General features: G+C 36.0%; 1 protein-coding gene across 1 annotated transcript in view; it reads left to right on the top strand.

The window, feature by feature from the left end:
• Positions 1 to 643: 643 nt before the first annotated feature.
• The window catches only part of pth2ra (parathyroid hormone 2 receptor a), a 45,266-nt gene continuing 20,612 nt past the window's right edge, over positions 644 to 25,297 (top strand). Inside the window, exons 1-7 of the mRNA XM_084121495.1 lie at positions 644 to 879; positions 4,021 to 4,120; positions 6,756 to 6,866; positions 7,646 to 7,761; positions 7,846 to 7,943; positions 11,630 to 11,816; positions 19,753 to 19,906. Coding sequence (XP_083977621.1) covers positions 739 to 879; positions 4,021 to 4,120; positions 6,756 to 6,866; positions 7,646 to 7,761; positions 7,846 to 7,943; positions 11,630 to 11,816; positions 19,753 to 19,906 — 907 coding nt within the window. The 5' untranslated portion in view covers positions 644 to 738. The remainder of the gene's footprint in view (positions 880 to 4,020; positions 4,121 to 6,755; positions 6,867 to 7,645; positions 7,762 to 7,845; positions 7,944 to 11,629; positions 11,817 to 19,752; positions 19,907 to 25,297) is intronic.

Below are 25,297 nucleotides of genomic sequence, written 5' to 3'. Positions count from 1 at the left end.
TGAGTAGGCCTATACCAGTTTAACAATATGATTTGAAAGCCATTTAGGCTGTCATTAAATAAATCGCAAATGATCAGACTTCTTTCATTTATTAACAACCATTTCAGAACGCGATTAATCATTTAACAACTTATTTGAAAGAAAGTTGAAGATGTTGCTTTTTCTCTCTCAACTCTTTGAAGACAAGGCGAGTGAGCTCTGCTTATCACTGCCTCCGTAGTCATGTGCGTTGAGAGATGAGCGGAAGAAGAAATAGTTCCTATTCTTCACAACAATTTGCTAACATGATTCATTGTCTTCTCTTCAAAGCTCGTGATACGTATTCATTTTCGAAGAAGAAGCACTAGTTAAAACGCATTGAGTCAATATTGTCGACGTGAGGAGGATCTTTCCTCGCGATAAACCGTCAGTATACTATCAATATTTTAAGATCGATCCGCCCATAGTGAGAGTGACACTTGCTGTTTGTGACGGGAGGAGCGTCTCTCTCATTCATTCAAGCGCTTCACTCATATCACTCACGTTGAGTCCGTCAGCCGAACTGGCCGAGGGGATTTCTTCATGGAGTAGCCTACACTTGCAAACTTTCAAGCTGCTTTTACGATGCGAAGGAGATGTGAACGAATTTGAACTTCGTAGAACAACGACGTCACGTGCTTCTGTGCTGTTTTATTAGACACTTAAGAAAAGATTTCGGGAGATTTAATTATGTTTTTCCACTTACGACATGACTAGATCATGGTCGCTGGAGATACACAAAGTCTTAAAGGAAGAAGGCTGCCGTTATCTCGACAAAAGCATCATTTCAGAAACATGAGGTATTGTCTCCTATTGAACTTCGCCAAAGTGATTCTGTTTTGGACATTAGCTGATGCTCAGGTAAGACTTTAGGTCTACATGACTTCTGTTTGTTTTTTTTCTTTTGTGGGGGCACTTGGGGTAGTCCAGGTTCACTTGGTACCTTAGGCGTCTTTATGTTGCGTCTCGATTTGCCTGAAAATGAGCACCTGTAAATGTGAGATTTCTAACACAACATTTCATACAAACGCCTTATTTGTGCTGTGTGTGTGTGTGTGTGTGTGTGTTTCATCAATTCTGTAATCCCCATTCCCAATATCAGCCTCTGAGACGTGAAATACAACAGTGGAGGTGTTGATGAAAGCTTGGGATGTTTCACAGCCATTTTCCTCTCTCCTAAACTATAAAGAGTTGCTACTGCATGCACTGTAAAAAAAAAAGAAGTTTTTCTAAATTGGCATTAGTTAGCAAGTCAGTTAGTTTATTTGTCATTCATCATGTTATTTAACATGACTGAATTGACCATATTGGGTGGAAATAGACCTTTATGGTAACAATTGCTCATGTGAGTATGGAATACATACAATATGCATTCATGTTTTATTTTAGCATTCCATTATATGTTGTTGACGGATTGTTCACTTTTTGTTCTGTCACTGGTGGTCATTGATCTACCTGTGCTGGTGAAATGACATAAAACTTGAGTGGCTTGTGCTTTTGTTCATGCGTTAATAAACCAAATAAATTGTTTGCAGGAAACAGAAATCATCCAGCAAAACAATACACAATATCATACAAACCTGGTTATGCATATGTTGTCACTTTCTTCACAACAGCAAAAAATGATGCTCATTCATGGACTGTATAACCTCACAATTCTGTAATAAGCAGCAAATCACAGTTAAACTGGGAATGCTTTGTGAGATTTATTTTTCATGAGGGTCAGCTTGCAGGTTTGAGTCATGTGCTGCATGTTAATTGTTACTTTCATATACCTAAAACTTATTCCCACTGCATTGTCAACAAGTTACTATAACAAATTAGTAAATCATGAATGCATGAGTAAATGTGCTTGTCCTGTGAGAATCATCTAAAAATGTGCTACATGTGGCACATCTAAATTTATTACATCTAATGCAGAGGTTCTGATCCTTTTGAAATGCCCCCTTTTGAAATTTCATATTGAAATGCTACAATATTTTTGTGTATTTCTGCTGTAATTATGACATCTGCTTGTGTTCAGACTTTTTTATTTACAGAAACTGGGGCTCTGGATCAATCTCAGAATGTTTTTCATACATACATTCATACATTTTTCATAAATGTTTTGCTACGTTTAGAATCTGTTAGGTATTTTGAATTGGACAAGCATATTTGCCCATCTAACTGGAACACTGTCAGTAATCTCACAGTGTCGCCTGATGATGTCAAGAATGCTGCATGACTATTATTAATTTTTATTACCACCGGAAAGTGCACTTGCATACTTCATTAAGCTGCCATAGGATATACGAATGTAATCATAGATGTATAATTCCCCACACATTGAGTCACATTGAGCCCAAATGATTAAAAGTCTCCCACTATAATTTTTATGCTAATTTGAGCCATAATATCTGTGCAGTATTTAAAGTAGTAGATATGAAGGAAGTGGTGGACAAGATACTTTAGAAATTGCTTAGAAAAGTTTGGAGTAGTGTTATCTTATGGTCATCTCCAAGTTACATAATCTGATTACTTTTTTTTTGGAAATGAGTAAAGAAATGCATTACTTTTAAATTTACAAAAAAAAAAAAATTAGTTACTTTTTTCAAACAAGTATTTGTTTTCTCATTGATTGACTGACACCTCTCCTGTCCCCATGTTGAGAGAAATCGGGAGTAAGAGGCAAATGTGTTGTGTTCACTCTGTAAACATGATGATTATTGTAGTTCTGGATTGTGAATTTAGACGTTACCTAATAATTTATGACATTACAATCCAAGTGAACAGGCTGCACTTCCTCACAGCCAGTTTTGCTTTCATGCATTTCAAATTAAATACGACATCTACCTTGACTAATGTCAATTCCAAATTTATTTATTGCAAATAATTAGAATGCAAGACATTAATAAATGTATTTACATTCAGCTCCCCCCCCCCCCGTTATTTTTCCTAATAAATTACATGCTGCATTTTAATATCCTCCTGAACAAAGCCCAATTTACAGCTCTCAAAACTGCACATGTATCTGTACTTTGCATGACTGAGAAAATGTCTTTAATTGAGACAGAATATCAAGCAGAAATGACAGATCCAATACCCTTTTGATACACTTTTACACTAATTGAAAACCTTTCTTTCATCATTACAGAGAGTGAATCTTTTAATTTCTTTCATTTCTTCAGGGTATTTAGAAGTTCAACTCTTCACACTCCCTCGCAGACTCAATAAGAAACCAGAAATGAGACAGAGAACCACTAACCACTAACCCTTTGATAATCACACCAACACACACACTCAGTTTTACATAATGCACCATTCTTTTGAAAAATAAAGGGAATTAAAATTAATTAAACTTAAAATTCTGCCATCATTTACTCTCATGTCGTTCCAAACTTTATGACTTTTTTTCCCTCCATGGAACATATAAGGAATATATATATTTGTTTAAATCTCAAAGGGTCAGAGCTTTTCTTTTCCATACTAAAAGTGTAACAAAAGTGAAAGGTAATGACAAAAATGCATAATACGATAACTTTGAGAGAGGAACAGTGAATCAATACATTTTGCATCATTGATCCCAAATGTGTCTTGATGGGCCATGCTTGAATTTGGTAACACTCTGTTTTACAGTGTCCTTGTTACGTATGTTACATGTTATTTATCATAGTAATAACAATAAAGTATGCATAATTACATGCAACCAACCCTCAACCAAACCCTAATCCTACCCTAACCTTATAGTAATTAAGTACATGTTGTTAATTAATATTAATCAGTACATAAATATATAATTACACTGTAACAATGACATCTTAAAATAAAGTGTAACCCTTTATTTCAATGAGAGTTAGTTGACATGTTGCAAAGTCTAAAATGTCTAAAGTAGACCAACTAAATAAAGTGTTACAGAAAATACAAATGACATTTGTAAATGACATCCTCACACAAAAAAAAATCTGATGGCTTCAGAAGATTTAGTACATAATGGAGAAACAAAATGAGCCCTTTTTTGGACAGGCTGGTGAAGATGGTGAGATTACAGCTGAAGAACAGGTACAGATGCTACTGGATGCAAAGCTGCAGTGCTTACTGAAGGTCTCCACAGACTACCCAGCAGGTAGGCACTGTTCCCGCTGAACGTTTTTTTACCCAGTTTTAAATTTAAAGGATTAGTTCACTTTAAAATGAAAATTAGCCCATGATTTACTCACCCTCAAGCCAATCTAGGTGTATATGGCTTTCTTCTTTCAGACGAATACAATCGGAGTTATAAAATATTCTGGCTCTACCAAATTTTATAATGCCAGTGGATTGCAACCAACAGATTGAAGCTCAAAAACGTGCATCCATCCATTATACAAGAACTCCAAACGGCTCCTGTGGGTTAATAAAGGCCTTCTGAAGCAAAACGATGAGTTTGTGTAAGAAAAATATTCATATTTAACACGTTACAAAGTAAAATTCTATCTTGCGGATAAACAAACATAATCTGAAAAAATAAAGTCATATACACCTAGGATGACTTGAGGGTGAGTAAATCATGGGCTAATTTTCATTTGAAAGTGAACTACTCCTTTAAGTCAGCATGAAATGGCATAAGTTGCGATTTCCCCTATTGTGACGTACTGTATATCTGAGTGAAACTTTTTTTCCCTATTGTGACGTATATCTAAGTTAAACTTTTTCTTCCATATTGTGACGTATATCTGAGTGAAACGGCTCTACAAACAAGAATATAGGGTGGGACTTGATTTTGTTCATTGGGAATTGATAGGATGGTTGTTGTTTGCTATTGCTGTGAGTAAGCTTCAGTAAACACGTCATCAGAGAATAGATGTTGTTGGAAATCATTTTGACTAAAGATTACATGGGGACATGAATTTAAACAAAATAACGACGTGCACTGATACATAGTTTACTGCAATATTCCATAAAAAAACAAGAATTGTCAATTTAGGGTGACTTTAAGTGGCCTTTTCAGTTCTCCACATTAATGTTGTTGTGCACCACACAATTTCACCTAGAAATAGTAACAAATTAAACAAAAGTATGACCATCATCACTTCTGCCAAAACATGTTTTATATAAAACTTGAGTCAGCTCACTCACTTAAATGAAGCATGTAAAGGTAAATGAAATAAACTGAATCAGACAGCTAATTAGACTCCTTCAGGACCTTTGTTAGGCGAAACTCACTGCACAGTTTGCTGTTTCATTTGGCTTCATTATTAACACAAGTGAAAAGGCAGAACATGTGAAGAGGAAAAAACAAGCTCTGTTGGAGATGACTCATTGTAAAATGGCCTTCCTGGCCATTTTATCGTAGTGACCTGGCAACTCAATAATACAACTTGGCTCACTCCCATTTCCCTTTCATGTTAACGTCGTGGGTTATGGTGTTTTACGTAATTTGGGGAGAAAAAAGCAATTATGTTATGTAGAAGGAAATGGTGTGCAAAGGATGTGGGTGCAGCATATTTAGTTTTCAACTGGCACGTGAGGAGTTGATTACAGCCAATTTTCAGTAGGAGAAGTGTTTAGCATAATTGCAATTTTATATTGTTCTTTTGGTTCCTGAACTTACTTTTGCCAACAAAAGTCAACATAAAATCAAACTGACCTTATATACTTAATACAGTCTGGTACAATTCATTGGTTTACATTTTTCTAAAGAGAGGGACAAATTAAAATGTATCTTTTAATTTATGCCATTTTGAGTGGAAGTACATTATTTTTTAACATGATTAAACAGTAAACTAGAATTTCTTTTCTTTTCTTTTTTTGGCATGAATAAAGACCTTTGTTGTTAATAATAATGTTTTAACATGCTCCTCATCCTTCCAAGTTTCAAAGATATGCTGTCATCTCTTTCATTAAATTATATTAGCTTAACGTACGGTCAGATTCACAGTTGTTTTCTTTGTAACAACAGCACAATTTTTTTTAAATTTTTTTTTTAAATACACAAGTTTGAAAATACCAGAGAAATTAAGTCCAGTCCTACATCGTTTCCTGTTTCACTTGGAAATGTCACATTAAAGTAAAATGGATAGTAAATTAGTGTTTCATGACTAAGCACAAGACCTGAAAGCACTTCATGGTCTAATGTTTTCAAACTTAAAGCTTCATTGCTTCTGTGGTCTGATGTTATAAGAAATCTGTGGTTGCTGGACTGACTGTTGAATCCACCGGTGATTTATTGAACGTCTTTACTCATCAACTGTCTGGCGTTAATTGCATTGTTTTTCTTCAGCATGTTTTTCTTTCAACAGAAATCATTACAGTCATTCTTACGGTTATAAATTGTATAATTGTTTTAGCAAAAAATAATAATTTCTTGGACAAGCACACTTGTTGCCTCTTCATGATGTGTCAGTGTGGGTTACCCCGTGGGCACTCATGTTAGGTCATGCTAGTTGGATATAATCCAATATCCACACAACACAAAACATCACCCATAGGTATTTAGTTGATACAATGAGTGATATTTCTTACAGATTTTTTTTTTTTTTTTTAATGGAAAGCATATATAATTAATTTGGTGACAGTAAAGGATGTATGACTGTGTTACAGATCATTTCATGTTTATATATGTGAAAATATCTTACTTTAATGGTTTGGAAAGAATGAAAATGTACAAAACTTTCATACGGTATAACGTTATGGTGCACGATTGGATAATTTCACTGGGCATATCTGAACTTGCCCCTCTGTGAATTGACATCTCTGCTCTGAAACTGTTCTATTCTCAGTTGGTGTATGTGTCCCAGAGTGGGATGGTCTGATCTGTTGGCCGCAAGGCTTCCCTGGAGCTCTGACCAAGACCCTCTGCCCAACTTACATCTATGACTTCAACCATGCAGGTTTGAAACATTTTTCTCTCTCTCTGCTTCGTGTTTTTTGTAGTTACGAATGTCGTGCATTGCTGTTTGAGTCGTGTGCGCTGAAAGATGAGTGCTTTACTACCGCGTTAATTAACTTAACCAAGCACATCCTATATAAGGATAAATAAATCAGATGTATAAATATAATCAAAATAAACAATATTACAACTTAAAATTGCACAAAACAAAAGGCAGCGAATGCACAAAAGAACTAATAGTCATGAAGGTGTATCCATGTGCTTATCATGTAACAACGTGCTGAAACATGGGTGTACAAATAATACAAAACATTCTTTTACAATAGTGTTTTCATTATAATTTTATGTCGCCTATATGACAGATTTCCGCTGCATATGTTGCACTTGAAGGGACAGTTCACCCAAAAAAATCTGTCATCATTTACTCACCTTCAAGTTGTTCCAAATCTGTATGAATTTCTGTCTTTTGCTGAACACAAAAGAAGATATTTTGTAGAATATGGGTAACCAAACTGTTGAGGGGCTCCATTGACTTCCATAGTATGAAAAAACAGATCAAGGGCCCCATTGACTTCCATAGTATTTCTTTTCCACACTATGGAAGTCAATGGAGCCCATGAACTGTTTGGTTACCGACATTCTAATATACTATTATTTACCACTGTTTTAATTTTTTATTGATGTATAATGTGTACTGTTTCGCATTCTGTTTAAAAAAAATAAAAATAATAATAGGCAGCATACATAACATAGCCAGTAAAGTCTTTGTCAATCTTTCAGGACATGCCTACAGGAGGTGTGACTCTAATGGTTCCTGGGTGCTTGCAGAGAGTTCAAACAAGACCTGGGTGAACTACACCGAGTGCATCAAATCCCCAGAGCCCAACAAAAAGAGAGTAAGCTACATTACCATCAGTTATCTTCAATGGACCGAGATCACTTTATAGGTGGCTTGACGCACCACCTCTTTGACCCCACAGCAGGTCTTTTTTGAACGGCTGCACATCATGTACACAGTAGGCTATGCAGTTTCCTTCAGCTCTCTTCTAGTGGCCATCTTTATTATTGGATACTTTAGGTAAGTAACTGACTGACTGTGTGTGTTTGTACTTCATCTCATAAACTGCATGAAAAACAGTTGAACTGATGCTTTAAATAGTTTTTTTTATACCTAATACTGTATTTCTATTTCTATCAGACTGTTATTGCACAAATGTGAATCAGTAGCCTGACAAGCCAGACCCACATCAAGATGTTGGGTCTGGGAACACACCATTGGCAGGGCTCAATCCGAGGGGCGGGATTAACGGTTGTCTTTCAAATTCCCTCTGCACGCAATAGGATAGCGCTACAACCAACCAGAGTGTTTTCCCACCAGCGAAGCTAGTTGATAGATTAAAGGGGTCATATAATGCCATTTTTGTACAAGCTAATATGATTCTTTAGGGTCTAAATTAAAAGTTTGTAATATACTTTAATTAAAAGTATAATATTCTCATTAGTATTGTAAGAAACCACTCATTTTACCTGGTCAAAAACAGCTCTGTTTTCAGCACGCCGTTTAAGTGCATGTGTCTTATAATGATAATGTCTGATAATGAGCTTTGCTCACCCTGCCCCTCTGTTCTGTGCGTACACCGTAACACAATAACACAATAACCATAACGCGTTGTTCATTATAAACGTGGGATTATGAATTATATTGAGAACGTCGTAAATAGAAAACATGCCGTAATGTACCCTGAGTGTAAACAGCCGCATTCATCTTGAAGCGTGCTAGCGATTTGCAAAGAGTAATATAAAGATTAATATAAAGGTTAATAAAACGTTACACTCACTTCAGTTCTTCTGGAGGTTCAGCAGGAACACAAATAGTTGGTACCGATCCTTTTTTCAGGAGCAGCTTCTTAGCAAAAACAGTTTTATACTGATCCTCGTTTGTAAAGCAGTCTGGTGAAATGATTTGCGCAAACATGACAGCATGGACGTTGATTGTGGGGAATCCCGAGGGAATCCCCGCGTCAATGCTTTGGGAATATTCCATCAAAACATCAAAATGACTGCTGTGTTCCTTATTACACCCAAGAACAGAACGCCACAATCGCTTAGACGACGCCATTCTTCTCCAGCATATCAATGCACTATGATGACAGACAGCTCGCTCACGAGCGAGGGCGGGTCTGTGTTGAAACGCTGCTGTCAATCACAATAGTGGGAGGGGCGTCGATTTTGTGACGTCACAAAATCGAACGGCTTGATTTCAGAGAGGGTCAAACATATAAGGAGATTAAAAAAAACCCACTGGATGGATTTTTATCATTTTATGATGGTTGTGTACAGGCACTGCCAACACACATTTCAGTACAATCAACTTGTAAAAGTGCATGTACCATTATATGACCCCTTTAAACTTTTCGGCAAAACTCCGAACACATCTTCCTTTTTTAAGAATGACTTCAGTGCCATTCTTTGTTCTTTTCTCAAAGAAAAGCTTAACTCCAAGTCATCCAGAGTCGTGGCCAAAGCAGATTCGAAAGACCGCTGTTCTCCTGCAGCAGCAGCCATCTTCTTTGTTTTCAAGTAGGAGGGAATTCACGCGGAAACGTCAAAAACTCTGCCGTCATTATGTTAAGCCCGCCCCCCCGACTCTATACACGATGTGATTGGCCTGACTAGAGTTTGGTTTTTCCAGCTCGAAAGCCAACAGAGAGTTGCTAGACGACACTTGGCTGCAAAATAAAATTTGCTGCCGCTAGGGTGCGTCTAGATTTCTAGGCTTGTGAATCAGTGCTACCATGTAGTTTTCTTTCTCTCTGTTCTCCTTGCTCCATTAGTAGCTCGTTCAATAAGAACGTGCAGTTAGCTGAGATGAACAAATAACAAAGAATAGGGAAAAGGAGAAGGAATGCGCGAAGTCTCGAATTTACATCGGAAAAGCGTTCAAAAGGTGGCTAGAACTCCACCGGCAGAAGGGCTTTCAATCCGAAATTCAGGTGGCTCTGTTTTTGCTGGACAGGTGGTTAAATCCAATTTGTTTTTTCTAAATGGTTCATGACTGTTTCAGGAAGCACGAAAGGGAGGAGGGAGGAGGGAGGAGGGAGAGGGGAGGGGATGAGGAGGAGGGAGGGTCGAGCTAGCCTCCGTTTTGTTTGACAAAACTTCGAACGTCAACAAGAAGTGACGTCACCCAACATTGCTTAGAGCACCTTTATAGCGCAGATGGCAATGTAACATTGCAAAACTATGCTGGACAGTGCTAGCTTGCAGCTACACTTTTGATGATGAATGTAGTGTGATCTTGGAAATGCATTTTTTCTTGCTTTAGCTTGATTGTTTATATGCATGATGACATGGAGATTATTATACAGGTAGATTATTATCTACCTCCATTATAATCCTTTTCATTCATTTATTTGTTGCCATTTTCAGTGCATTAAGACCAGTGTTGTAATAAAGTATCTCCCAGTGTGCAGTTTTCACAGAATTGCATCAGGATCAGGTCTTTCTGGGAAACAGAAGGTTCAATATATAGTGATAGAGTGTAGTATATAGTGATATAGTGACAGGGGTTATATATATATATATATATATATATATATAGACAGCAACGTTATTGCCACTTTCAAAGCCCAGAAAGATAGTAAAGACATCATTAAAATAGTCCATGTGACTATAGTAGTTCAACCTTAATGTTATGAAGTGACGAAATACTTTTTGTGCGAAAAAAAGAAGAATTTATTTAACAATTTCTTCTCTTCCGCTGTTCACATGAGCACCACGATGCATGCGTTTGATACTGACGCAGGAGCCGGTCAATGCTAAGCCAGCGTTCTGACGAAGAACATGGAAGCACTGCACTGTGTTTTACAACGTGACCAGTGTCAGAGATTGATATGGAAAAGAAGAAATTGTTGAATAAAGCCGTTATTTTAGTTTGGTGCGCACAATAAGTTTTCTCGTCGCTTCATAACATTAAAGGATTAGTTCACTTTCAAAAAATGTTTTGCTGATAATTTACTCACCCCGATGTCATCCAAGATATCCATGTCTTTCTTTCTTCAGTCGAAAAGAAATTAAGGTTTTTGAGGAAAACATTCCAGGATTTTTCTACACAGAATGGACATCAATGGCAACCAACTATACCAATGTTCAAAGAAGGTTCAAATGTCCGTCTCAATGCAGCTTCAAAGTCTCTACACGATCCCACATGATGACGCAATGCGTGGCACATCTCAGAGATGGTACACGACAAGCATTTGTGGTTAAAAAGTGTATAATTTTTTTATTTTTTTTTAGAAAATGACTTTGAAAAATGTAGAGACTTTGAAGCTGCATTGAGACGGACATTTGACCCTTCTTTGAACATTGGTATAGTTGGTTGCAATTGAAGTCCATTCTGTGTAGAAAAATCCTGGAATGTTTTCCTCAAAAACCTTAATTTCTTTTCAACTGAAGAACGACATGGATATCTTGGATGACATCGGGGTGAGTAAATTATCAGCAAAAAATCTTTTGAAAGTGAACTAATCCTTTAAGGTTGAACCACTGTACTAGTCATATGGACTCTTAGGACAAAGGTCTTACGGATTTGGAACGACATGAGGGTGAGTAATTAATGACAGAAATTAAATTTTTGGGTGAACTATCCATTTGATGTAAACTTTCCTTTTCCTCATTTCCCTGAATGCACATTAGCTCTGAGGTCTACCATCTTTTCTATTCTCTGCCCTAACAAACCTCATATGTATTTCTGTGTGTCCTCAGACGTCTCCACTGCACTAGGAACTACATTCACATGCACCTGTTTGTTTCCTTCATGCTGCGTGCCGTCAGCATCTTTGTGAAGGATCACGTGGTGCACACTGGTACCGGGCTGCAGGAATTTGACGCTGTGCTCATGAATAACTTCACTAATGCTGTGGATGTGGCACCAGTGGACACTTCACAGTATGTGAGTCAAACGCTATCTGACTCTTTCATGCATCATGAGTATTTTAGTAAATATTTATCAAGTAACTCATGTGGCTAGGTTTTAGATTATGTAATCAATGATCTGCTGTCTGTTCCAGGTACATAATGTACGTATCATGCTGTGTGCAAAATGTGCCATTTGAATTAGTAACTCTTGAATGACCAGAAACATAAATCATTGTAGAATGTCATCCATAACAGCTTGAGCACTGCATAGAGGCACAGTGAAGTGTTAAACAAGCCTAGTAGAGCGGAAATTGAAAGGGGTCAAGTTTGACTTCAATTCTGATTATGGTGGAGAATACATATTTTAATGCTAGTGGCTAGTGCAAGGTTGTGACCTGTCTTGACACTGAAATTTTTTGGAAGAAATGCCAATGCTAGAAGTATGTTATTGGATTGCAAGAAGCTATAAGTGCTCAGTCTCATCCTGTGCAGTGTGTCATACTCCAACTGGAGGACTTTTGTTTTATTCTATCTCCAATCTCCACCTCATACACACAACATGTCTGAGTGTTTTTTATTATACTCTACGCCCACCACATGGCCAGCCTCAACAATCCATGCAAAGAGGTTAAAAAAACTCACTTGTCCCCATTTGCTGTCTTTTGGGTGGGAAATGATTATTCATTCCCACCTACGCTCAGACTCGAACTGTATCCCATTGCGGGCAATACTGGAGACTCAATGACTGCGCCCTCAGCTTTTTCTTCAAACAGCTGCATTGCAGGAGATAAGTATGATGGAGGCAACATCTGAGGGAGGATTTTGCGACCAGTTGTTTAGCATCCATTGTTTACAACATAAGCGTTGCAGCTACTCTGTCTTCAGAGATTAAAAGGCACAACTGCTTTGCTTTGATCCATTTTGTTGTATGTGTTGTGTTTCTATAGGTCAGTGAGCCAAAATGCTCACATCAATATGTGGCTATTACTCTGGCAAATTTCTCATTTAAAGGAACATACAGGACATTTCCTGCCCTTCCATTTTCTTCAGTGGACCAGTATGGCAGCAGAACCAATTATTGGCAAATATTTGCTCTGTATATATGCTTTCTGCATCATATCAAGGATCTTTGTGAGGACTTCTCAAAGTAAACACCAGGCTCACATTTGGGTTTTCATATTTTTTCAGGCCAGCTTTTATTTAGGTATGCAAGGCATAATAATAATAATAATAATATGTATTATTATTATTATTATTGGCAGTACTGACTCGTCGTGCTTGCATTTTTACCTGTAAGAATTACATTAGAGAGCTCAATTCAATTCTTACTTGGAACAATTACAGTTAGAGAGCTCTTTAATAATAATAATTGTTAACAGTAAAAACTGAATTAGAGAGCTCAATAATTTAATTCTTACTAGTAAAAATGCAATTACAATGAATAAAGCTGGGTACATTTCAAGCTAAATGGCTTGCCATACTAGTCGAATAGTCTCGCACATCGATATTGGTAAGCTAATGTGTATGCTTGGTACAAAATTATGATACTGTATTGTGGGAGGATTTAGAGTGACTCATAGAGTCTTTGGATATTGCATTATCATTTTATAATTTTAGTTATTTTTGTCATTTATTAGTGTTGAGTTAACTCTGTATGGCCAAGGCTAATATGATTATTTTCAACCCATTTGCCTTTCTCAGTATTGTGTGAACTGAAGAAAAGGCTGCACTTGTAGCATTCAGTATTTTCCATTATTAATAATAATTGGAATCTGCGTCATACAACAAGAATATAAGTCAATTTACTTCTAAACCAAATTGGACAGTAGTTTTTTGTGATGTAAGATGATGATATCAAGAGATCTGAAGAGAGTTACACAGTCAATAGTGCTGTTTCAGTAAAACATTTTTAGGACATTTTAAAAGACAGAACAAAAGTTTCAGGCATTCAGGTGAGCTGTTCAGATCCTCCAGGTGTATTGACAACATAATCTGCACCTTGCTTTCCTCCAGCGCCTCTTTGATCATCTGTCAGAAGCACTGAAGCTCTCAAGGTTACCCTTAGTTTCTGGCACTTTCATGTGTCTTGAGTTGATACATCTGTTATTGTCCATACTCAGAATAGCAGCTCCTTTCACTGGGTTGTTGCACTCCTTTGGGGGAAAGTAAGAACAGCAGAGAACATTAAAGTGATAGTTAACCTAAAAATGAAAAGTTTGTGATCATTTAATCACCCTCATGTCGTTCAAAACCCACCTTACTTTCTTGCTTCTGTAGAGCATTAAAGAAGATATTTAGCAGAATGTTCATGCTATTTTTCCATTTAATTAAAGGTCCTATGACATGCTGCTTTTTGGATGCTTTTATATAGGCCTTAGTGGTCCCCTAATACTGTATCTGAAGTCTCTTTCCTGAAATTCAGCCTTGGTGCAGAATTACAGCCACTACGAGCTTGTCCCACAATGAGCTTTCCTTAGGACGTGGCAGGATACCCAGGGCTTGGTTTACACCTATCGTCATTTCTAGCCACTGGGGGACCATAGGCAGGCTAGGGGAACTCATATTAATGTTAAAAAACCTCATAAAGTGAAATTTTCATGCCAAGGGACCTTTAAAGCATACAAGGGCTGCCTTTAAAACCTTTAAAGCCATACAATAGCGTTGTGTGAGGAACAGATCGATATTTCTTCCTATATCTTTCTTTCCACCGTAGCCCTCTAATCTAATTTGAGCATTCACATATTTAAAGTTGCCACATTACATGCATAAGTACGAATTAAACTGAATGACTTCACTTTTGTTCCTCAAACAAAGCTATCATATTCTATCAAATTTCCTTTTGTGAAGATAGTCATACAGGTTTGGAACGACGTATGGATGAATAAATGAGAACTGAAAAAAATGTAACACTGATTAAACCCAACATCTCATTCTCATTCATAAGCTGTTTACCCCTCTCTCTCTCCCTCTCTCTCTCTCTGTGGACAGAATATAGAGCCCATGTTGGAAAAATCGCTGTAATTATAGCTAGTTTTGCACATTATATGCGGTAATTATAGTTTATTCAAATCACTTATGACAGATAGTGTTTTGATTAGTCAAGAAATGTTGTGCTACATTTATGGATATTTGGGGTAAATGAAAACTCAAACATCAGGCTAAATACCTTTTTTATGTTATGAATATTCAGTATGCTACTGGATCTCTAACTATACATACATACCTCTAACTAAACTAAGTAGAGTGAGGATCATAAAACTGTATAGAAAAATCCTAAAGGAGAAACTGTGAGATTAAATGCAGAGCAAATGGAGACTTTTATCCGTCTGTTACTGTAATTTTTTTCCTGACAAATCCTGTAGACCTTGTTAATCTCACATACCTGTATGTCTTTTTTAGAGTTTGGAGGAAATCTCAAGTCACAAATTTTCAGAAATAAGATTTGTTTTAGAATTTAAGTCTTTTTTATTTGCATTTATTTGATCAAAATTACAGTAAATACAGAAATAATGTGAAATGTTATTACAATTTAAAATAACTTTTTTCTATTTTAAAATATTTTAAAATGTAATTTATTCCTGTGATGCAAAGCTGAATTTTCAGCAGCCATTACTCCAGTCTTCTATGTCACATGATCCTTCAGAAAGCATTCTAATATTCTGATTTGCTTCTCAAGAAACATTTCTTATTATTATCAATGTTGAAAACACTTGTCCAAACAGATTCTGAAAATATATATTTTTTGTAACATAAAAGTCTTTACTGTAACTTTTGCTGAATAAAAGTAGTAACTGATTAAAAAAATTAAATCTTATAGACTCCAAGGGTAGTGTATTGCAGGATCAGGATCATCCCTGTGTTGGACTTAGAGCCACATTCTTATCAAACAATCATATCTGTAACCATACAATATATCCAGACTAAAAGTGTGGAGTGAAAGCACAGCTAAAAACATATCTTAAGATTTGATCAGTAGTTGCTGTTGCAAGCATCACTATTATTGATTATACTTGGTGTTAGGGATTTCAACAAACTCCTAATCCCAGATATTATATAGTCCACAACTCATCCTGCAGCATTTGGGTTCAATGATGCCTCAAAATGTGCAGCTTGTTGAGGAGAGGTGTTCTATTACTTTTCTACGTGATCAGACCTTTACAGTCTATGGATCAGACGTATGATTATGACGTGCTAGGCAATAAATCAAGTTTAAACATCCCATAGACTTGCAATGAAGGGACCAAGCCATATCTAGGGACCAGAATGTCATAGTGGGTGGCACTTTTGACTCTTTTGGACCAGTATGCAACCACCTTATATATACAATGACATTTGGATGGACAGATATTCTCGTCACAAAGTCTTTGAGTGGCTGAGAAGACAGGGAGGTTAAAGATTCAAAATCCAATGAGGTTTTATAACAGCTTCAACTCTTCTGGGAAGGCTTTCCACAAGGTTTAGGAGTGTGTTTATGGGAATTTTTGACCATTCTTCTAGAAGCGCATTTGTGAGGTCAGATACTGATGTTGGACGAGAAGGCCTGGCTCGCAGTCTCCGTTCTTATTCATCCCAAAGGTGTTCTATCGGGTTGAGGTCAGGACACTGTGCAACCCCTGAAAAACAACCCCACACCATTATCCCCCCTCCACCAAACTTTACACATGGCACAATGCAGTCAGGCAAGTACCGTTCTGGCAACCGCCAAACCCAGACTCGTCCATCAGATTGCCTGCGCTGCCTGCGCTGACCCCGCTCTGTGATTTTATGTGGCCTACCACTTCTTGGCTGAGTTGCTGTATTTCCCAATTGCTTTCACTTTGTTATACTGTAATACCAATACAAGTTAATCCTGGAATATTTAGTAGTAAAGAAATTTCACAATTGGACTTATTGCACAGGTGGCAACCTATCACGGTACCACACTTGAATTCACTGAGCTCCTGAGAGCGACCCATTCTTTCACAAATGTTTGTAGCAGTCCGCATGCCTAGGTGCTTGATTTTATACATCTGTGGCCATGGAAGTGATTGGAACACCTGAATTCAATGATTCGGAGGGGTGTCCCAATACTTTTGGCAATATAGTGTATTTTGCACCCAGTAATGTGAAATGTTAAACAAAAGATCTTGACTTCACAGTCATTATTATTGATTATGTCCAGAAGGCACTGGATGAACAAATTTCTCTCACAGCACATCTGTTAAAGGGTGTAATAAACAGCAATCTCCAGTTCCACATTCTAATAGGCCTATGCTGATTTGACATTTCTTATTTGCTGCTTAATATTTTTGTGAAAACAGTGGTACATTTTTTCATGATTCTTTGGTGAATAGAAAGTTGAAAAGAACATAATTTATTTGAAATAGAAATCTTATGTAACATTATAACAATCTTTACTGTCACTTTTGATCAATTTGTACTCACTAAATAGATGTCACAGTTATGTTTAGTTAGTTTCATTTTCATGGGCTTTTAGTTTGTTTATCTTCAGTCACATGCTTCCTTTGTTCTAATTTCCTGCCAGTCGTTAGTTTCCAAGGACACTCATTCAATTAGCACACCTGTTCGCCCTTGAGAATTTGTCTATCCTTAGTGGTCTGTCAAGGGGCAATCCTACAGACACATACTTTTTTGCAGATCCAGGTACGATGCAGAGGTTAGAGAGGTTTGAGGTTAGAAACCAACTGAGCTTAGTCTTAAACTTGACTAATCATCTATTGTCATATTTTCAAGAGTCCTTCTCCTGATCTTTTTCAAGTGTAGATTGAACTGTGCCACAGCACAGGTAATGTTTTCTAAGATTCTTCATGTGCTATAGCTACTTTTCCCCTCTTTGCTCCCTTCACTGTTATATGTCCAAAGTCAGAAAAAGAAAGTGAATAAGTGTCCTCCCCTAGAATCCAGAAGCTACTTGCTTTATTTAAAAAGAAAACAATTGGGATTCAATGAAAGAGCTTTTAGACAGTTGCACAAGCTCTTAATGAGCTCTTAATGAAAGAGCTTATAGACAGTTGTACAAAAAAATAAAATAAAAAATAAAAATCCAGTTTACCCCAGTGCAACATTTAATAACATTTATTAACAGTGTTTTTTTTTCTTTTCTTTTTCTTGTGCCATAATGTAATAGACTGATTGTGTCTGGGATTACTGACTGAGCCTCTTTTGAACTTTATTGATGCTCACATTAGACTTCCAATGATACTATACAGTAATCTTATATCATTGTCAACACCTTTTGACTGAGATGACTGACAGGACATGACGATACAGTAGGTGCTACTGGAAATGTATTTATGGGATATTTGGAATACCAATATGTTCATAGGTTTTTTTTACCACCGATTTTTTTACAATCGTTACATAAACTTATTTCTAATCTTTGATGGCAGTGAGACAATTACAGACTGTTTGAATTCTTTAAATCAAAATGATTTGAAAATTAGAAAGATTTTTTTTTAGTTCAGAGGGACCATTTTTTGACATTCCTTTTTTGCCAAAACTGAAACACTGAAATACTTGCCAAACTCGCATACAAAAAGACTTTATTTCATGCCAGTAGTTTCCATATAAAGATATATTTTTCAAAAATAATACAGCAACAAGAACATTTTGTGAATCTTTGATATCTTACGACTAGCTGTTGCTCTTCTTTTAAGAAGGTAAATATTTAGATTCCTATAAAACAGTAAAATCAAAATTTGTTTTTCAGTTTAGTTTGGTCAATTTTTTGACACTTTACTTTCTTGTTAAAACGGAACACTCAAATACTTTGACAAACCCACAAACAAACAAAATGATAACATTCTTTTTATTATAACAGAATTTCCATATAACATTTTTGAAACACATTATACCCTTTTTCAAAATCAGAAGACTTTGAAGGTTCAGAAGACTTATTTTCTCTGATTGTCTAGTCAAATCATCACATGATCAGTTAATTCAAAAAGAATATCCATAGAAATGGAGTCAGTTCTTTTGATTTCCCTCAAAAAAATCTCCACAGAATTATCATTATTCCCAGCATACATAGGAAGTCTTTCAAGAGTCCTTGAAAAAGATTCCTGGTATGACTTCAAGAAGTTGCCTGAGACAATACCAAGATGTGCGGAAGAGTCTAGGCTGAGGGTGGCTAGAAAATAAGAGAGAAATATCCGTCATCTGTAAGCTTTGATTGTGATGTGAAATCCCTTTTAATTCAGTTCATTGGTCTGGAAATGCTTCTTGGCCATTAACCACACAGATCTGTCATGGAAGTGAGCTAATAGCTTCATTAAAGTGCAGCTCGCTATCTACAGCATCAGCCAGTCACACTGTAGTGAAAGGTTGTCATTTTGTCACACTTCTGCTGTCCTAAAGAGTGTTTCTGTCATTTGACACATGACAGTGTCATCTTAAATGAAGTTAGTGAGCAAATTATTCTAAAAGAAGATTCATGACGATAAGCGGAATATAAAAGAGAAGACTTGAATCTGACAGTTCACCCTTTCTTTCTTCTGTGAAACACTAAAGAATTTTTTTTTTTTTGGCCATACAGTGAAAGCCAAAGGTGTTTTGACATTCAAAATTTGAAGCATTCTTCATAATATCTACTTTAGTGTTCTGCAGAAACTCTAAATTAAGTTTAAATTTTGTTCACGATTGATGCAGTGTTTAAACAAATAAGAGCACATTAGAGAGTCTTATAGATGAATTTTGCTTTGATCTAAAGAAGCCCATGTGATTATACTGATTGTACCATAACAGAAACAGAACAAAGGCATCTTACTTCATTTTGCTCTTCTTTCTTATGTCAGTCTGACTCTTTTTTTGAGGTGGCCTCCAACCACGAGTAGGAAATAGTTTGTCACAGCTGAAGTATTGCTTCCCAGCCAGTATGTTTACTGATTAACTAAACATTTGGCTCTATATAATCGAAACTGCCATGTTTTGATATGGGTGTTGACTTTTTTTGCTACGCTCTTCTTTTTCAGATGGGTTGTAAAGTTACCGTCTTGCTGTTCATATATTTCCTGGCTACAAACTATTACTGGATCCTGGTGGAGGGCTTGTACCTGCATAGTCTCATCTTCATGGCCTTCTTGTCTGACTCGAAATACCTGTGGGGCTTCACTTTGATTGGTTGGGGTGAGTATGTGTGTGTGTGTGTGTGTGTGTGTGTGTGTGTGTGTGTGTGTGTGTTTTATGCTTACCAAAGCTGCATTTAGAATTTATAATATATATATTTCCCTCCACGAAATGTACTCTGATCTGTAGCATGTTCACAAATGAAATCACATTGTACGTAAGAGTATACGCACCACACAGGAAATGCAATTTACCAAATTGACTTTTCCATGAATGGACATGTCATCATGTGAAAACCCAGAGCAAACCAACAATGAGGACGCTGGAGAAAGAGCGAGTAGAACAAGAAGAGGTGCTTACTGAGAAGAGATTAATAGAGAGGACGGAAACCACAGGGAGGAAGTAAATAGAGTAGCGGGAAAAACCCCAAAAGAGCCGCTCAATTAAGCACACAAATCGTTATCTGTGCAGTATTATGTATTTTGTATCACATGGTGCTCCCTCTACTATAATCTCTATTTCTGGATCCAGTGGTGGAGTTCTTCACTCCCTCTCCATGCAGCTTTAATGACGCAGTCATTTTTGTCCATGCACAAGAGATAGCCTGCAGAGATTTATTGAGCATCAATCAATATTCAATGCTTTTTTCTTTAACCTATAGCTTGAGAAAACACTGTATTATGTGGAGGAAATTCTTTGCTCAAACATAATTGTGAGGCTTGATATAAGTACATCTTCAGAAGTATACAGAATCATGTATCTTCATTATAGACTTTAGATAAATGTGCTTTTTTCAGTAGTAAAGCAGTGTGTTCATAGCTAAATATGTAATCAGTAGAGAACACTAATAGTTTTAATGTGAGTACTGGCTGGTGATAAATGTAAAGACAAGAATGCAATACTTCATTATAAAATGAAATTGAACTGTTTGGCTAAATGAAGAGTCTGCTTAAATCGTGTAAATTGTTTCAAGGGCATTGACCTTACTTTTGATCAAATCGAGATGAGAAATTTAATTTGTAATCTGGAGCTACTTAACAGTTCATTTTATTTAGTTCTGCAGTCTGATGCCCCCACATAATATTAAAATACTTTGTGTTAATCAGAGAAAAATTACTCCACTTTATAATTGAGTGGATAATATATATGGGAGGTTAACTGTTGGAAATACTATGGTCTGCAGTGTGACAGTGGACCATTCCAAACGAACTAGTGAAGTTAAAGAGTTGATAAAAAGTGGCGAAAGTTCAAATAAAAAATAACTTCGTCTAAAAATATTTTAGATTTTATTATAATTAATATATTTATAATACTTTTACCTTTTTAAAATAGTTATATTAAAATATTTGACCTCAAATGTGAGACAGAGCATGTAGAAATAAATATACGGCAAGTCTGCTAATTTTCTTGATATCATTATGTCATTAATTATGTTTCTCATTACACATTCCTTTGTTGAAAAGATACAAACGTTAAAGAAATAATCAACCAAGTTTTTTTTACATTTTTTAATGAGAGATTTAATGAGCTCTAAATATATCACTTGTTTCAGCCAGCTAAACCTTCACACCATCAAATCACACAGATGCAATAACTTACAGGGATATTTGAGAACTACGCTAACAAGGTCTCATTACATCATTTCTCACTAAAGAAGCAACTGTCTTAACTGTTGACAGCAGGACCATTCTCAGTTCATTATGATGGTCAAAGCAGCAGACAATTCAACAGGGATCTTGGCTGTTATTTGTATATTCATGTGAAGGTCTTGTTTATCTAGGAAAGAAGTGCTATTTTCCAACATCATAAAACATACAGATGCCCCTGCCTTTGAATATATATCTTATGTATTCCTTTGAGAAATCTCTACATGGAAACCAATAAGCTATTATTTAGCAAATGGTATTCATACCCTTTCCTCTGCTCCCACACGGAGAAACGGCACAATGATAGCTCACTGCAGTTTGTTTTGAGAGGTTGCTTCCTTTTCAAGTGGTTTCAAGTTGAAGTGTTCTTTATTTATTTGTCATTCCTGTTTGATGTGTTCCTAGTGGAAGGGCAGAGATTGAGGTACCTTTGATATGCAGATTCCCTGTTCTAGGAGCGGCTGCTCACTACATTCTCTTGAATGCGTTAGGCATGGCTTATTAATGACCTAAGGGTTAAGTCTTTGAAAGTACTACACAATAATGTCATGTTGGTACTGTTAAAATAATGTTAATGAGGGGAAATCTTCAATCTTCAAAGGATAAGTGATGTAATTCATGTTGTGGATTTGAGCTCCTTAATATCTTGTAATGCCTAAAGGAATAATTCAGCCAGAAAAGGACATTTTTGTCAATTAGCCTACTTATACCCACATTCATGTTTTTTCCCCATGGAAAAGGAGTTTATCGGGTTGGCTGTGTGCACATTTCCATACAATGCATCATGAATCTGAAGCTGGGTTATGATTCGATCCAGTTAAATGTATTTGGATTATTTATTTGATTAATTTGGATTATTGTATTATTTCCAAAAATATGCTGATGAAATAAATATAATTAGAGAGACAATTTACACTATAGTCAAATATTGACAAAATAATAGATCACAGACTTTATATTCACTATATCAAAATTCAATTTTGGGATAAATGCCATTTTTTTGGGATAAAAATATAAATTTTATTATTGATTAAATTAAAAAAAGTAATGGAAAACTACTTTTAGCTTGACATCGCCTGGTCACTATCTGGCTTGGATGTATAAAAAGAACTGCATGAATATTCTTCAAAAAAATCCACCGATAAAAGAAAATCACTGAAACAACATAAGAGTGAGTAAATGGTAACTGCATTTTTGGTGGACTGTACCTTTAAGAATGGATTCAGTAGATAGATAGATAGATAGATAGATAGATGAATGGATGAAAGTACAAATTCTGTGATAGTGGGATATTCATACAATTAGAAATGCAGTTTTATTTTAGACTGACTGCTCAACTACTTTTTCCAGATTTACTAGGAAATGTCCTAATGAAAAGTAGGTTGTATAGCATATCCAAAGTCGGCATGTATGAAGGTGTGAAAGATAATGTAGTATGAGTCAAGGCACATATAATATCAACTAAATAATCCCAGACTCCCACAGTTACCCCATAATCACCATGGGAACTGCTGTCTGAGAGGAGAGCACCCTCGATTGACATGTTCACCCTCAGATCCAGGCAGTTTTGCTTCTTGATATGCATGATATGATCCTGGTTTCACCAAGGTTTAAACCATGCATCTCATCAGTGGGAAGCAGCGTTTTTTTCGATTATTGGCTGAGCCACTCAAGATTAACCACAGCTGTTAAAATAAATTCAAAATAAAATTTGTTGAATAACATCATCATTATTGATTTTGCAAAAGCAGAAAAATGTTTTAAAGACTAATTTTTGTATTGTTATTGTTTGCATAAAACGGAGCCAAACAAATTCACTGCCATCTTTTAACTGGGAAGGGATTGTATGCAGGTATGATGTTCATTATTCATCAGGATGTTTTATGATAAATTGATGTTAGTACTGTGTATTTCCGTAACCTTAACCTAAAATAACACTTTATTTTCACTTTTATAAACTTTTTTTTTGATGACTGTGGTGGCTCATATCAACTTACTATAACTTTGAAACACTTACTACAATGAAAAACTGATTTTAGACTGCTATTAGCCTTACCTTATACTGTTTATTCAACAGTGTTTGTGATATTCTTACATTTTTTTGAGTAAGTAAAGTGTAAGTGTGCCGTGGGTTTGTTGGTGGGGGGGGGGGGGGGGGGGTGTCATGTGAGAAGGGGTAATGCCTTTATTGCGCTATGATTGGCTATTGCGCTGTTCACACAATAAATCCTGCCTTTTGTTTTCATGCATGTTCAGCATCCCCAAATTGGTCTGTGTTAATGGGAAGACCAATAAAAAAGAAAGTAAACAACTCACTTAGATATCTCCGGTTTATTTCACATCACATTCAAACATTAAATTATGTGAAAACATGAGCTGCAAAGGTTAATTTAGTAAAAATCCAAATAAGCTTTAGAGATCTTTATTGAAAAGTGTTTAAGCAATGTTTTTCATGACTGTTCAATGAACCATATACAGTTATTACACATGCACTTTTGGAACAGTCCTTAAGACACCAACGGTTTACAGGTGGAAGAAAATTAATGTCACAATTCCAATAAATTAGGACACTAAAGAGACCTTTCTACTGACTCTGAAAAACACCAGGAGAAAGATGCTCAGGGTCCCTGCTCACTTGCGTGAACATGCCATATTCCCACAGTGTCCGTAATGTAAGATCCGTCGAGTCGTTTGAGAATCACTGAAAAAATTAGAATCGTTGAAAAATGTGGTGATGTGCAATGTATATTATAAGAAAATGAAAGTGTTTTTTGACCTTTGATGCATGTAAACTTGTAGGAGACGTCCAAAACAAAATTAGGAACCTTTACTTTAGGTCACTTTAAAATAATTCACCAGGTATATGTGACCCTGGACCACAAAACCAGTCACATGGGTAACTTTTTTGAAATTGAGATTCATACATCAACTGAAAATTTAATAAATAAGCTTTCCATTGATGTATGGTTTGTTAAGATAGGACAATATTTGGCCGAGATACAACTATTTGAACGTCTGGAATCTGAGGGTGCAAACAAATCTAAATATTGAGAAAATCGCCATTAAAGTTGTCCAATTACTTTCGCGACTGTGCTGCATTCACTCACAAAAATTAATGTTTTATATATTTGTGGTAGGAAATTTACTAAATATCTTCAAGGAACATGATCGAGTTAAATGTCTTTTTGGTCACTTTTAGACAGAAAATCTAAAGAAAATTAAACATATACAGAAAGATAATACAAATATAATTTGACTCACCAAGCCTGTTACATGAAACAAATATCCATCCCTTCTTAAATGTCTGCGCCAGCGAGCGCGTTGAGCCGTTTAGTGAAACTGACGCAAAACAGTTTAAATAAATAAAATAATGATTTAAACTATGTTTTGCTTCTGATATAAACATTTAGATTAAATATGCCATTCAAATTAATGGAGTTAAACACTTAAACATGAAATTATTACTGAGAAGTTACAACATTTTTATATTCAATCAATAGAAATATTTGTTGTGGATGCAATGTTTTTTTAACACTTTTCCTGTGGTGTGCTGTGTTTTAATGTTTTAACCACAGAGATAATTGCTTATCATGATAATACCAGATTGTCTGAGAAAATAGTTTCGTGCAAATAATGCCCAAGGCCTATCTGTTTCCATTAAAAATATAAATCAATTAAAAATACAATTCGGCCAGTGGAAAAGATTGAGAAAAACTTTCTCTGAAATGTATTTTACACTATTTGATTTATGTATTCAAAAACAAGGCAAGGATAGGCAACTACTTGATTTTTATTAATGTAGCCT

The sequence above is a fragment of the Abramis brama genome (assembly GCF_963993115.1).
Source record: "Abramis brama genome assembly, chromosome: 8".
Lineage (NCBI taxonomy): Eukaryota > Metazoa > Chordata > Actinopteri > Cypriniformes > Leuciscidae > Abramis > Abramis brama.
This window is presented reverse-complemented; position numbering and strand designations above follow the sequence as displayed.